Below are 14,262 nucleotides of genomic sequence, written 5' to 3'. Positions count from 1 at the left end.
AAATCGTAAACGCCTGGGTCCTGGGGATACATTCAGGGATTAGAGCAGCAAATTTTGTATAAAGTATCTGCTGTAGACTTGTAGGTAGTTAAACTGATCGTAAGTATACGTCCATTAAACCGTGAAGTTACGAAACTATAACAAACAACTCTCAAGGCAACTTCAATTTAACCCAGCTTTATTTGGATGTTATCGGCATATATTTCCATTTCTAGAGAACACTGATCGTCCGAAAACAGTTTACGAAATTCCAGACCAAGTTGCACTTAAACCAATATTTCACATTACTGACGAGGTGCTCCACGACCAAATCCAGAAAACCGACTCTGTTGTCCTCCTCGCTGCAAACAAAACCCATGAAAACAGTGCACTAGACCAATACAACCGAAAATTTTCTTATTCCAAATTATTAAGCGAAATAATTTCGGTTTCGCAGAAAATACCTAACGCCACTGTACAAAAACGACGACACTGCCGGAGTCGGGGACTTTCCGCATAAATTTATATACTATAATTCAATAACACTGCACTCCTGCCAAACGGCAGAACGAAGGCTGCAACAGTAGAACAAATATGAGAACTTACGAATTCCATTTCTTGTCCTGGTCCGAGCTCTCCCTTCTTTTCGGCGGCCTTGCGGTATTCGCCACGATCTCCGTAGCCTTGGCCCTCGCGATAATCCTGACGCGGCGCCGGACGGGGTCTTCTGGCGTCCGTTTGGGGTTTTTGCTTCATGGTCGCGGGAACGATCTCGCCCGGCAGATGCAAATAATCACGGAGATAATCGAGTCCCTGGTTGGTAAGGTAGAAATAATGATGGCGCCAGGCGAACTGTTCCTTCACATGTCCTTTACTTTTAAGACTCTGCAAACGCAATGCAAAAGCGTTATTTCCATGAAAAGGCGATCATAATCGCATTCCCGCACGGTCCGTACCTGAAGGAGTTTCATAACGTGCAGATTGGGGACGTTCTGAATGTTTGGGTGCTTGGCCAGATGTACATCCTTCTTCGCAACCAGAACACCTTCACTGAACAGATATTCAAGGATCAACTTTTCGTGCTTCTTGGGCATCAACATTCTGCAACATAAAAGATTCAATTTTGCTGGGAATCACGGGTAATACTGAGGTATTTTCGGGAAACCGAAAACCACGGGTTTTTGCAGTCCGGTATCGCATAGGCTACGAATGCGGATATCTGGAAACTTACTTTGAGGAATGACGTAAAACGATGGACTATAAAATAACACAAAATAGAGGGTGGAAACCCGCGGATGAAGAGGAAGATAACCACTTAAAAAACGCGAGAATCCCAGAGTTGTCTGCAAATTTCTTTTGCCAAGCGCACTAACCGGGTCCTAATGAAAGTGGGTACCTCGTCGTGTGTGCAAGAATGTAGTGATGGACTAATGGTTTTATAGCGAATGTACCAAGTGAACACAAGCACAGTAATACACTCGAAATGCCACGTGATTAACTAGCGTGCTTAAATGCGCCACCTATGCATCACTGGATTTTGCATTGCGTTTTGCATTTGAATGTTTTTGAACGAAATGATAAATCGTCCAAATTTATAAATAAAATTCGAAGCATTTGCATCTACGATTTTCAGTTTGCTTTTAGAAAGTGCATCCCTTTTGGCTTTTTGGGAACAATTTTGTAATTTGCGATAACGGCACAGATATTGGAAATCTGATCTGGAACACCACAAAACTGCGATTTAACATGCTAGTGTCAAAGCAGCGCTGCATCCACGAATTCGGCAGTATTGCGCTTTTTGCGGCTGTCATCCGATGGATAATTTCTCTTCATCCGTACTCAGGTAGAAAATAATATAATGTGCCAAGATTTTCAAAATTTAAATTTTTCACGGGTTTTAGGGCAAGGTAAACCGCCCTTGCACGGAGATTTCGAGGCGCAGAGGCACTGGATGGAAATTACCTACAATCTGCCTGCTGCGGAATGGTACTGTTAATGAGTTACTTAATTGAATTATTTACATTTATTATAAGTAAATGCTTTATTAAACGTTTCTCTTTATCTCGTTTAGAATTTAATTTGTAAAAGGTTTGCATGAATTACTGGTTTATTGGCAGGTACCATAACACAAGCAACAACGATCTGAATTACTGGGGTTTGGATTACCCACCATTAACGGCTTATCACAGCTGGATATGTGGCTTTATGTGAGTGCAGTGGACTTGCGTTTTCCGCATTTTTAGGTTTGTCGGATTTTGCACTTCTTCATTTTTTACCCTGGTTGGGAATCCCGCCAAACGTTACCACGCCCGTACATATTACGTTTATTAACTGCGGAATTCTTTTTCGGTTTAAATCGGTGTTTTTTCTGTCGTGCTTTTGTTTTACGATTTTCACCTGCGCCGAATTCATGCAGCTAAGTTCAGGTTATTTGTAGCGCCAGCTTAATTAATCCTTCATGGGTGGCACTACCGGAATCTCGGGGAATCGAAACGGAATCCCATAAGTTGTTTATGCGCACAACCGGTAACTGGCATATCATATAAAAATAATCCACAATGACTTTGTTTGTCACACTTGCTTATGTCCTGCGATTTTAGCTATCGTAGCCGACATTCTGATATATTTTCCGGCTATATTCGCCCTTGTATACCAGAGGCGCACCGTGCACGGTGGATTTCCGTACATTCTTCGTATTTGCGCGGAAGCCTGTGTGGCACTTTTAGCACCTCCACAGATTTTAATTGACCACGGACATTTCCAGTACGTGGTACAACGTGCCGTAATCTGGCAGTTTAATTTTGACATTCATAGTTCTTATGTTATTACTGTTAGATTATTGGTTCCCAACAATCTGTTATTTAACTTTTGCTTGTACATATGGTTTTTGTGTTTCCGTATTAACAAAATTTTAGTCTTGTTTAATAATCCGGTTTTTGCAGGTATAACTGCATTAGCTTGGGTTTAACCGCTTGGGCGATTTTCGCCATCAACCGTCGTCAGGATGTCGTGGCTGCCGTTCTGTTTTCGTTGGCCTTGAACTATAAACAGATGTGTCTATATTTGGCATTTCCATTTTTCTTTTACCTTTTGGGAAAATGTTGGCAGCTTCCTCTGGGCAACGGGTTAGTGAAAACTTCTAGAAAACCATTTGTTGAATCTGTCTTACTATTAGAATGATACCCTTTGCAAAAGTGATACCCTTAATTTTTTGCGCAGGTTGAGAAAACTGGCGGCGATTGGATCAGCAGTAATAGTCACTTTCATCGTATGCTGGCTTCCGTTTCTCACCTCCTTGAACGATGCTGGCCAAGTGTTGCATCGGCTGTTTCCCTTTGCGCGAGGAATATTCGAAGACAAGGTGGCCAATATTTGGTGTGCTCTGAACATCCTTATCAAATTGCGGTCGTGGAATATTAGCACTCTGGCTACCGCGAGGTAAGTATATCTGCGTTTACCATCTGCAGATGTTGATTTTATAAGGCGAAAATGATGGCTATTGCGTTGCTATACTGTATGTACGATTATGTAGTATATAGACATCAAATAGTATATAGACATCAAATTTGGATTCTCATATTGTACTTGTATTGACCATAATGTACGCCAGAGAAAATTATGTTGGGTTTATTTGGTTGCAGCTCCATAATCACTTTGGCCTTGTGTTCCATTTCCTGCTGCGACCTTTTCCGAAAACCAAATGAGCAGAAATTCAAGTACTGCTTGGTAAGTCTCTTTTAGATTGGCTGCGTTATTTACTCCACGCCCGTACCTAAACCAGTTCCTCATATTCCGGCATATGGTTTGCTTTTGTTTTCCAGTTGAACTGTGGACTTCTGTTCTTCCTGTTCTCGTTCCAAGTCCATGAAAAGGGAATTTTGTTGGCAGCACTGTATGTATTAACGAATTTTCATGGTAACTAAAAGTGCGGCAGAGTTCAGAAATGAACTGCGGAGTGCTGACTTACCGTTAGAAGCAATAATGCTAGCTGGCATTTAGCCGGAAGCTTCAGTCAGTTTAATTACGAAATTTTTCTGTTATAGTTTAGCGTGTTTTTCTTCTTCAAATTTGTGTATTGTGGCCTTGATTTGACCAATAAAGTATGAAAATTACGAGTACATAAGAAGCACTGGATACTGATTTACTAATAAATAGTAAATATTAACCGCGTCGCTAATAGCGCAACAATAATATGTTTGCAATGTCTTTTTTGGTTAAATCCGATGGTACCTGTGTGCCGGGATAATGGAAACTGATTTTCTGTTAAATATTTCAGGCCGGCAACTTTGCTGCTGTCGGACGATGGATTAGCGTGTACATGGTTCATTGCGGCAGCGACCTTTAGCATGTTTCCCCTTTTGCTGAAAGATGGTTTAGCCATTCCTTGTTTTGCTACAGTGATATTGTTTATGGCCTTCAGCTATGCATTTATTCTCTGGAAGTTCAAGGAGCCGGAAGATAGGGATCGCGATGAGACGGAAGCAATCCAGTATGATTTATTTACGGCTCTAGTAAGTCACGGTTACAGTAACCAACAACAGTAATGAGGAAAATACTTCGGCACTTTGTTTTATAAATTTTGCGGTCGATAAATTTTAAGGCTCTGTTTGTCGGTACAGATAAATTCGATTAAATACTGTATACGAGTATCACCGACCAAGAGCGCCAGTATTTGACACTAGTTGTGTATGCCGTTTTTTTAATAACTGAAAATTGGTTTTTACTTTTTTCAGCCGATAATTCGAGTGCTTTTCTTTTAATGCGTTGAATTTAGAATTTTTGCCTGTTGCAGATGGTATTGTCTCTGTCCGGATTTGCTGGTTTATCGCTAGCATGTGAATTCGCACCAGTTTATCCTCGGCTGCCCGATCTCTGGCCACTCTTGCTCAGTGTGTATGCTTGTGGACATTTTATATTGTTTGCCATCTATTTCCATCTTCGTCAGTTTTCGGCTGAGCCTTTGAAAGTTGGAAGGAAGCTTGCCAAAAAAGAATAGATGGACTGTAAAATTAATTTATATAATTTTCGCATGTTCGCAAGTTGTGTACTTCTGCTGATATTTAGGAACGCACCTGAGAGAGAATTAACTTGGAGTATTGGAAACAGTTTTATTAGTTTGTTTTTAAGTTGTAACAGATTTTAATCGTTTGAATGTTATCGTTGCAAGTATGCCATTGTGTTAATGCGAATCGTGTTGGCGGAAACAGTTAGACGAATGGGATATGACATGTTGTTGTTCTTACTTGTCAATTAAAATCACAATCATAAAGATTTCATGGGAATGCTGCTAATTGTAGACCAAATACAAAGCAGGGAACGGCAAATGCTTGCATGCTATAGAAAAGAGCATGCCGGCCCCGAAATTGAAGACAATAAAAAACAGCATCAAGACTTGGCATAAAAATTAAAGCTAGGGAAATTATTTCGTTTTCTTGTCAGAAATACTGCGAAAGAGATTCATCACTTCATTCTCAAAGCGACTAAAGACCAGATTTCCCTTTTCATCGAAAAATTCAGCAACGGATTTCTTCAGTTCCTGTTCCTTGTCGGGTTGTTTTGCTCCTTCTGTCTGGCGCATCAACTTCAAGGTATACATATGGTCGTATCTGCAAAACCAAACAAAACACTGAATTACAACACGTTCATTACTGCAGGGTAAAGCACAAGGACAAATTAAAGATTTTGGACAAAAACATCGCTAGTTCTGCACGAGTACAGTAGCTCAGTAACTTTAGTGCACCGTGCATGCAAACGTATGAAAGTCTCACAGAGACTATTAAAAACGTACTAGTAGTACTTGTATCATATTTAGCACTCCAATCATCTAGTTCAACATGTATTTTATTTATTTTCATCTCTCACCTGGGCGACATCGGTCCTCATAATTATTCAACGAAAATGGATGGCAAATAAATTTTTTCAATAGTACAAATAGAAATAAATTAAAATTTCCTTAGTTAATCAAGTTTGTGCAAGTGCGATTATTTTCAGAGCTTCAAAAACCGGTGAAGTGGTTAACCCCGTCAAACCTTGCACTGCAGATTATTATTAACCATTAATCCATTATTATACCTAACGGTAAGAAGCCAAGTGACAATTAACACGTACACAAAAAACACATATCCCGGTCATACTCACGCATACTTTTTCAAGTTGGACGTGGCCTTCCAGATGTTCTTGCCCTCCTTGAACACCAAAAACACTCCCTTTTCGACGCACCACAAATACAGTGTCAGACAGCCAACGGTGATAAAATACGAGATGGAACAGAACGCCAAGACCCATTTGGATGCTGGGAAAGGGAAGAGATAATCATAACCCAGAGCAATCAGCGAGAAAGCCACGGAGATCGTGCTAATAACCAGCCGTCCATCCATAATGGCATAATCCTCCGCAAAGTGCTGCTTATTTTCATCGGTGAAAATCTACACAAACGCAACCACAATAAAGCCAGGTTGCGTATTTCAAAAATACTGAGTACAGAGTTCCCATTCCCAAACGTAAATTACCTTTCGCACAGCATCATCTAAAGCGTTTTTCACCGCGTTTCCGTCCCATTTGTCGATTTTCACGGGCTTTTCGACAACCTAAAAATTACAGCTTGTATTTCTCATTCTCCGAGAGACTTCACAGAACCACAGCGACAAATAGGTACTGACGATGAGAATTGTGATAGTGCGATTTGCAAAAAAAAGGTTCTTCTCACCGAAACATCACTTCCACTTGTATCAGGCATTCTCGTACCCCTATAAGGTTTTATCAAGGGATCGTCTAGAATATTTTCACACGCAATCACAAAAATTCTAGGAACTGCTACGTGAGACCAAATGATAAACTTTCGAACCAGATTTTCACTTAAAAAAAACTGAAAATGATTTTCAGAAAATCTTTTCGAAGCCGAGATCACAGCATCTTGAACTTAAAGCGTCATCTAACATAGGCTTGTAAAGCAGAAGTTGTTGGTCCAATAACGAATCGCGACGTCATGACTCCGCCCTAGGCCGAAGTGGCATATTGCGCCAGTTTTAATGCAGGAGTACTACTGTACATACCAATTATTTTTCAGTACGTTTTTATTTGTGTGTTTTAGTAACAATTCCGGTTTCACCTGGTACGGAAGAAATCTAATTTTCTTATCATCCTATGTGAGCAGATTTTACAAACTTGCTGCACTACACCGTGCAGTTCCGAAAACTGCACTCCAGCACGCATGGTTTATCACCGGAAGTTCCTGCACTGCATTTTCACATTCACAGATCACAAGTTTTTAACCGTAAGCACTGACAGTATAACGGAATGTAGTTACTCGAACATTTTTCCCACTTCTATCACCATCAACTATCAAGGCCCCCACATCAGCGCATGTCCAGTAAGACCCGTATGGATGCCACGATATACCCATTTTCGGCATAATCCCAGAACGAACAAAAGTGCGCACATTCATGATCCAGGTCACGCCGAGGTCAGACCGACGGAAGCCGGTCGAAGTTGATAACATCCTCCACTTCGACGGTTGTCCTCCGGAAGCCTCTTTCAGCTAAGATTTCCTTCACTGCCCAGATCAGCGCATCCTTGTCGGCGCGCGATACGGTATGGTGCACTTCCAGTCGTAAAGATGCCACAAAGAACATACTGTGCAATGCCCAAAAACTGGGTTCTTTTACTCGCAATACATTGGGAAGTTGCGCGATCTACAATCAAAAACGGTTGCTGGAACAGACAGCATTTGACTTTACACCGGTATTCAGTTACAATTAGCAAAGTACACAGTAAAATACCCGAGTACTTTTGTTTACGAAGTCGACTAAGTGTTCGTACATTTTGCTTAAAACCGGCAAAATATTTCACACTTTTTTCTCAGCTGAGCTCAAATATTTAACGCTCTGAAACTTCTGAAAAGATTTTCTAACAACACTGCGCTAACCTTTTCAATATACATTGGTAATAAATCGTCCAGTTCCCTCGGTGACCTTTGCATAAGCACATCGATGGCATCTCGGAGGACAGGTATTATCCTAATTAACCGAAGTTTTCTCAGCGAGATTTAAGAAAAGCTCCTTAAATCAGTACAACATAACGCATTTTATGAAAAATCTGACTTTCGCACAAGCATATTACCCGCAAAAGATGAGAAGAGAAATGACCAATGCACAGATCGGATCCGATATATACCAGCCGTACTTATCAATCAGGAGGGATGATATTAGCACTCCAATGGAGCCCAGAGCGTCGGATATGACGTGCAAGAGTATGCCTTTAACGATATACATAGAAACTTAAAAGTTATTTTCTAAATAAAATATAGTTTCAATGGAACCGTTAAAATACCGATCATAATCCTCTACTCTGATCATTAACATCATAGAAAGAAGTCGTGTTCCGTATGTTTTGCTGTCGCAGGTCATAAGTAGCTTGCGGTGATAAGGAATGTCTGCGTAGTCGGCGCTGCGGAGTATCTAAAGTTGTGAAGATAGTTCGGATTTCGGATCATTTTCCCAAATTCACAAGCCAAGCAGTTCTTAATTAAGAACATATTTCATATTTACAAAAATTTTCTCGATATAGTTTTTTGGTTAAATTATAATGCGCTTTTTTGGAACTCGTATGAGCGCTAAAAGCCAGTTACACAATCAAACGGTTCAAACCTGCTTTCTCTCTAATTACTGTAGAATAATAACGTGCACTTACTACTGTAAACGATTATAATCCCAAGAAAATTGACACATAACCCAGCCACACTTATATATAGCAGTCCATCTGATTTCACAACCGGAACAGCCTGGATACGCTATAAATACAACAGAAAAACAATGCCATAGACATCGATAGATATTCCTGTGCAATTTGTCAACAATGATAACTTAGGTATACGGTGCCATGCACAGACAACTATTCCAACATATGTATTTTCCATATTAAGTTTATATTAAACAGGAGATCAACGAAAAATGTTTAGATCGTCAGATAATATTCCAGTCATTTGAAAAATTATTTTGCCACAATCATCCTCACCTTGAAGGCTTCAAAACTTAAAAGAAAACCCACAAACAACAAACACACGGCGTTCACCAATCCGGCAATTGTGTCAACTCTTCCATAGCTACAAAATAAAGCGCATTAACCGTAGGCGAAAAAAACTCATAAGTTGCAGTATTTCTATACAAGGCCAACCTAAATGTTAGTGTTATTAATTTTAGAATAGAAATAAAATGCATATGAAATAAAATGCATAAAATGCATATTAATATTAATAAAATGCAAACTTACATTTATGTAAATTACAGTTACCAACCCTTTTAGTCTTACGCTGTTATCGTACTTTGTATATTTCTTACAAATCTTACCCATACGTATATTGGATATTTGGCCTCCACTGAGCTCGAATTATGGCAGCAGCACAGATACCAATAAAAAGTCCCGTGCAATCAAAAAACATATGAAACGAATCCGAAATTAAGCTCAAACTGTTCGTTAAGATCCCATATGACAATTCAATAAAGGCAAACGTCAGACTGATAATAAAATAGAAGAACAATATACAAGAACCTACACCAGAGCATAGAGCTTTCAGTAAACTAACCATTGCACTGGAAAAGTTTATGCTCGGCGATCATCAGACATTTGCCCATGATTTGCTCAAAATTGATACACATTCAGTAAAGTAATGGGCATTCGTCGAGCCATATGTTTCCACTCCCAACACATTGCAGTACTATCGCTTCCCTGCTAATATTTTCTGTGGTCAGTGTAGTCGGTTACCAAGGAAACATCAGGCTCGTCTCGTCAGGTTTTCTTGTTCTAAATTTCTTCAAACAGCTCTTCTTCACAAAGCCTGCGTATTACATAAATATCAGTGTTATTATAAAATGGACCGCCACAGCATAAACAAACTCATAAAAAGTCTTGCAAAAATTAATCTAAAAGCCATCCATCCGTATTTCGTAAGTCATTTTGCCTGAGTACAAAAGAGAACGTAAAAACATGAAAAGCCATAGTTTCACTTTTAGCATACCTCTACGATGACGGTATATTAGAAAGATAGTAAACACCGGTTAGGAATGCAGAACACAATTCACATGTTAGGAAACTCCAACTGGATATACATATCTCGTAATCCCGCCGATAAAAATATATTCTTTGCCGCAGAAAGTATGTAACGTGGATCGGATTGAGTGGACACTTCCAGTTTTATATTGCCAACATAATGATTACTGCACAGCGTCCAGAAATGAGGCTCCTGGCACGATAGAACGCCAGGAAGTGACCCGACCTAATGAATAGTGATGGGTTAATTATGCAATATACAGCAGCAGTTGAATAAGTTTTTCATTATATATTTTTCATTACTTTGTAAAGACATTCGGGCAAGACATCGTCCAACGAATGGGGAGTTCTCTGCATCAATATGCAGATAGAATCTTTTAATAAAGGTATCACGCTGAAAAGAAAAATCATTCCAGTACTTGCTTACAAATAACGTAAACAGAATGACTCCGCCTTACCTAACAAAAATAAGACAAGCTATGCACATTGAGCATATGGGATCAGCAATCATCCAACCGAATGTTTTTATCAGAATTGACGAGATTATAACTCCTACTGAGCCAAGAGCATCGGCCAAGATGTGCAAGAAGACACCTAAATCAAGGAAATATCTGTTAAGTGCAGCACATCGTAAAACGAAATAAACAATCTAATTAAAGCTAAGTTATTCACCCACACTAATGGTAAGAGTGGGCACCACTCACAGAAAGACATATCAAAGGAAAAACCTCTGCTAGTTCTGCTGACAGAAACATTAGAATCGTTTCTGAACTGCCCCCTAGCGGTAACAAAACAAATTACTAATAACGTTTTGTGCTTTAATACTATTTACTAAAAATGCAAAATAACGAGGCTCTCATATTTATCTTCTTAGCAATGCAAGCCTTTTCAATAATTATGCAATTTAAAAAGCAAAAAATATTGATTAAATCACCAGATCACGGTCAGTTCCCACTTCCCAGTAAAGTCAAGCAAAAATCGAACTACTACTGTAAGTATGAGTAGTGTATCCCTACATACCCTGCATGATTTGACTGCGGGGCGCGTTCTTATCCCCTCCATGACTATGCGAATGTCCATGGCTATGGCCGGCGTGATCGTGCTGATGGTCGTGATGGTCATGTCCGTAATGAAAATGGTTATGTCCCGAATGATCGTGTCCATGATCGTGTGAGCAACTACCACCGTGGTCGTGATTATGCGAGGATACGGCAGGAGCGCTGTGGCTGTGCGAATGACCAGGTCCATGCGAATGTCCTAAACAGGCGAAACTGCTGCGTAATACTTCCTTCTACAGTGCAATTAAAACAGGGAAATGTCAAGTGCTTACCATGCGAACATCCTTGAGACGGATCATGGCCGTGATTGAAGACGAATATCCCGACAAGGTTAACAATGAAACCAGCAACGGATACCAGTAATAAACGTTCATGATGAATTTCCGGAGTTTCAACAAATCTCTGCAACACAGTAATCAACATACGTAGTACCGGAATGCGAACATGGCGCTAAATATCGCTGTATTTTCTGCGTACCTCGATGGCTTCGTTAAAGATAAAAAACGCAATAAATAATAAAAACAGTCCATTGACGAAACCGGCTAAAGTTTCGGCACGGACGTAACCATAGGAGAATTTGTTGGTAGCTCTCCATTTAGTGATAATGGAAGCAACTAATCCAGCCAACAGAGCCGTGCAGTCGAAGAACATATGGAACGAATCGGATATCAATCCCAAGCTAAAAAACGAACGTCACCAGTCAGCATGACCAAATTCTCACATATGACATCGACCCAACTTTTCCAATTCACGTAGCCGCTTTTTACATACAACGTGTGTATATTTTACCTGTTCGACCAAATCCCGTAAAAGAGCTCCACGAAGGCGAATGATAAATTCAAGCAGAGGAAGAAGAATATATTTCGCGAGCCAGCATCGGATAAGATCAATCTGAAAGCAATCCTTATGTATTTCGTAAAGTAATTAGCTTAGACTTCTTTGATTTGGAAGAATGCACAAAAACACATGCAACGTAAACAATTTTCAAATTTAACTCACAATTAGTTACCGTACTCGCAAAGTAGAATCACTTGGAACACGGTATGTTCTTCTCAACTCGAGTATACTGGATCCGCGATCACCGTTCTTACCTGACGTAGCCCGTGATTTTCTCTGTTATTTTCCGCTTCAAACTTGGACTGTAATAAGCGTCGGCTCGGCGATCGGGCAGAAGTCTTTGTGTGGAACCAGCATCATGAAAGTTGATGACAGCTTCAGTTCCCCTCATTGTAATTCAGGAAAGAAACCAGCACGAACGGAAGGACGGCTCAATGGGATCTTCGAGTGCTGTGCAGATGGTTTTCAATTTCAACGAAACAAAATTAACGAACCATGGATGGACTGATTCATAAAATCCCGGATGTGACAGTTCCCGTAAACAGCAAACCAAAATGGCAGCTACTGACTGTGAGAAAGTTATAGGATCCGAATTAATAATAATAATAAGTAATCATAAAATATTATGAAGTACTACGAGTAGTAATTTTACAATGCAACAGATGTATTGCAGAATTTTTCACAGTGATCCCCACCACCTTCAATAGCTAAAGCATAAATATCACTGACTTGGATAAAATTATAAACCCATCGGGAATCGAACAAATTCGTGAACTGCTTAAAATTTTGAAAAATGTGCACGAGTAGCAAAAATTTTGGAAAAATTCAAAATGCACATCAAAATGCTGAGGTGATAAAAAACTCCAACTAGTTGACGTGGCCCAAAGACATTCAAAATACGGTGTTGGTCACGTGGTTTACTAGCACTGCAGCAAGGCTTTTGAGTGCACGTGGGATAAATCTTGAGCACCTGTCTTTTATCCATCTCTGTTCGTATTAAACCGGACGTTGGTTATTTAAGGTTTTTTTTGTTATTTTTATTGCACGTGGAAGTTTTCGATATCTTCATGAATTTTGACCTTCCGTTTATGTTATTCTAACGGTCAAACATCTATTTCTTTCAGAAATTTTGTCGAAAGCACTTCACATATGTCTAACTATAAACAGTTACTGAATAAAATGCGTGCTTTTCGCGATCGATCCCAAGGTCCGAAAGGGACTAGCACCTCCAAGGAATCGCTGCCGCGCGGAAGTGCAGGATCCATCGTTTCAAGCGTTTACGGTAATTGTCTCCGGCGTTAATCGCCGATGGAGCTTGAATTCAATACACTTAATTAAAAGTTTAAAACTAATACAAACGATTATCAGCAGCTGCAGTACTAAACCTTTTGCATTGACCTGTTTGTACGAGCATTGTTATTGCAGAATTCGACGACAGTGACACCGAGATGCCTGCATCAGCTGCAAAGAGTGCATCCGCCGCTGTTCCACCTCCTCATTCTTCTGCTTCTGCTGCACCGTCAAAAGTGAACAATGCTACAGCTCCGCGTGCCCCTCAAACCACGAAGAAAGCAGCGCCTTTTGGAACCACCAGTTCTCACGCTGCCTCAAAAACGACGACAGCGCCTGTCTGCAACGCCCGTGAGCAGGCGTCGAACAGAACGACAGCTTTTTCGCCGTTAACGCTGTCGGCCAAGGGATCGACAACTAGCGCTTTGCAAGCCCTTGTGACCTATCTGGGAGCGCAGCCGACGACTAGTCAACGCGTGAAGGGTTTGGAAGAGCAGCTGGCGGAATTGACCAACGAGGAAAACCTGTATCAGGCCGCTAAGAAGGATTTATTTACCGTGGCAGGGGACATTGTCAAAGAGTACAAGAAAATGGACGAGAACGCGAAGCGCTTCAAGTGTTCAGTGGCCGCACAAAACCGCGAGGCGTTTGCTGTTGCCAGCGTGGATGTTTTGGATCTGGGAAAGGCACTGCAAGCCCATCGTCATCGTGCGCTGCAGAAGCGGAAACGACTGGAAGAGGAGTTGCGGACGGAGAAAGCTAAACCCGGTAGTATTCGCAAATGAGAAATGTATAGAACGCAATCATAGATTCATAATGTGCGTGCTGCGTACGAGCACGTACAGATACAGTCCCAAATGTCCTGACCACCCAACTGATTTGTTCCAGCATTTCTTTTCATCTGAAGATTTGTTTCTTGTTCTTTACTACGCCGGACGCTTATTTGATTCGGGTGAATTTTTTTCTGTTTCGATTTCTGATTAGTTTTCACTGTTAGTGCTCACACATTTTAGTGGTGGGTTATGTTTCTGGTTAAGCTGTGCACTTGATTATC

General features: G+C 40.5%; 7 protein-coding genes across 9 annotated transcripts; 2 read left to right on the top strand and 5 right to left on the bottom strand.

Moving 5' to 3' along the window:
- Positions 1-161: 161 nt before the first annotated feature.
- On the bottom strand, positions 162-1,372 carry LOC129587119 (40S ribosomal protein S10-like). Its single transcript, XM_055480719.1, has 4 exons — positions 1,211-1,372; positions 936-1,080; positions 586-864; positions 162-341 (listed from the first exon to the last, which is right to left on the bottom strand). Exons 2-4 carry the CDS (start codon positions 1,077-1,079, stop codon positions 285-287), a joined length of 480 nt encoding a protein of 159 aa, XP_055336694.1. The 5' UTR covers position 1,080; positions 1,211-1,372; the 3' UTR covers positions 162-284.
- Positions 1,373-1,564: 192 nt separating this feature from the next.
- On the top strand, positions 1,565-5,248 carry LOC129587051 (dolichyl pyrophosphate Man9GlcNAc2 alpha-1,3-glucosyltransferase-like). Its single transcript, XM_055480630.1, has 11 exons — positions 1,565-1,822; positions 1,881-1,965; positions 2,097-2,186; positions 2,417-2,505; positions 2,580-2,742; positions 2,922-3,104; positions 3,199-3,417; positions 3,621-3,705; positions 3,801-3,871; positions 4,256-4,490; positions 4,772-5,248. Exons 1-11 carry the CDS (start codon positions 1,726-1,728, stop codon positions 4,973-4,975), a joined length of 1,521 nt encoding a protein of 506 aa, XP_055336605.1. The 5' UTR covers positions 1,565-1,725; the 3' UTR covers positions 4,976-5,248.
- Positions 5,194-6,881, bottom strand: LOC129587052 (signal peptidase complex subunit 2-like). Of its 2 annotated transcripts, none has more exons than XM_055480631.1 (4): positions 6,686-6,881; positions 6,489-6,566; positions 6,118-6,404; positions 5,194-5,585 (listed from the first exon to the last, which is right to left on the bottom strand). In XM_055480631.1, exons 1-4 carry the CDS (start codon positions 6,713-6,715, stop codon positions 5,399-5,401), a joined length of 582 nt encoding a protein of 193 aa, XP_055336606.1. In that variant the 5' UTR covers positions 6,716-6,881; the 3' UTR covers positions 5,194-5,398. The 2 variants fall into 2 exon arrangements, with proteins under 2 accessions (XP_055336606.1, XP_055336607.1); XM_055480632.1 differs by having other exon boundaries at positions 6,124-6,404.
- A 214-nt stretch (positions 6,882-7,095) lies between these two features.
- Positions 7,096-8,313, bottom strand: LOC129586985 (zinc transporter 7-like). The gene is made up of 4 exons (XM_055480561.1): positions 8,308-8,313; positions 8,098-8,233; positions 7,904-7,994; positions 7,096-7,670 (listed from the first exon to the last, which is right to left on the bottom strand). Exons 3-4 carry the CDS (start codon positions 7,955-7,957, stop codon positions 7,443-7,445), a joined length of 282 nt encoding a protein of 93 aa, XP_055336536.1. The 5' UTR covers positions 7,958-7,994; positions 8,098-8,233; positions 8,308-8,313; the 3' UTR covers positions 7,096-7,442.
- LOC129586984 (zinc transporter 7-like) lies at positions 8,311-9,612 on the bottom strand. The gene is made up of 4 exons (XM_055480560.1): positions 9,324-9,612; positions 8,992-9,079; positions 8,668-8,767; positions 8,311-8,435 (listed from the first exon to the last, which is right to left on the bottom strand). Exons 1-4 carry the CDS (start codon positions 9,560-9,562, stop codon positions 8,311-8,313), a joined length of 552 nt encoding a protein of 183 aa, XP_055336535.1. The 5' UTR covers positions 9,563-9,612.
- A 145-nt stretch (positions 9,613-9,757) lies between these two features.
- Positions 9,758-12,751, bottom strand: LOC129586983 (zinc transporter 7-like). Of its 2 annotated transcripts, XR_008690253.1 has the most exons (9): positions 12,173-12,751; positions 11,871-11,972; positions 11,559-11,760; positions 11,354-11,483; positions 11,044-11,280; positions 10,482-10,617; positions 10,327-10,417; positions 9,992-10,249; positions 9,758-9,811 (listed from the first exon to the last, which is right to left on the bottom strand). XR_008690253.1 is itself a non-coding variant. In XM_055480559.1 (8 exons), the coding sequence occupies exons 1-8, from the start codon at positions 12,307-12,309 to the stop codon at positions 10,052-10,054; spliced, it is 1,233 nt and encodes a 410-aa protein (XP_055336534.1). In that variant the 5' UTR covers positions 12,310-12,751; the 3' UTR covers positions 9,758-10,051. The 2 variants fall into 2 exon arrangements, 1 of the variants encoding a protein (XP_055336534.1); XM_055480559.1 differs by having other exon boundaries at positions 9,758-10,249.
- Positions 12,752-12,950: 199 nt separating this feature from the next.
- Positions 12,951-14,260, top strand: LOC129587172 (uncharacterized). The gene is made up of 2 exons (XM_055480786.1): positions 12,951-13,200; positions 13,344-14,260. The coding sequence occupies exons 1-2, from the start codon at positions 13,068-13,070 to the stop codon at positions 13,991-13,993; spliced, it is 783 nt and encodes a 260-aa protein (XP_055336761.1). The 5' UTR covers positions 12,951-13,067; the 3' UTR covers positions 13,994-14,260.
- The last annotated feature ends 2 nt before the right edge of the window (positions 14,261-14,262 follow it).

This window comes from Paramacrobiotus metropolitanus, unplaced genomic scaffold, assembly GCF_019649055.1.
Source record: "Paramacrobiotus metropolitanus isolate TYO unplaced genomic scaffold, Prichtersi_v1.0 Parri_scaffold0000023, whole genome shotgun sequence".
NCBI classification, from domain to species: domain Eukaryota; kingdom Metazoa; phylum Tardigrada; class Eutardigrada; order Parachela; family Macrobiotidae; genus Paramacrobiotus; species Paramacrobiotus metropolitanus.
This window is presented reverse-complemented; position numbering and strand designations above follow the sequence as displayed.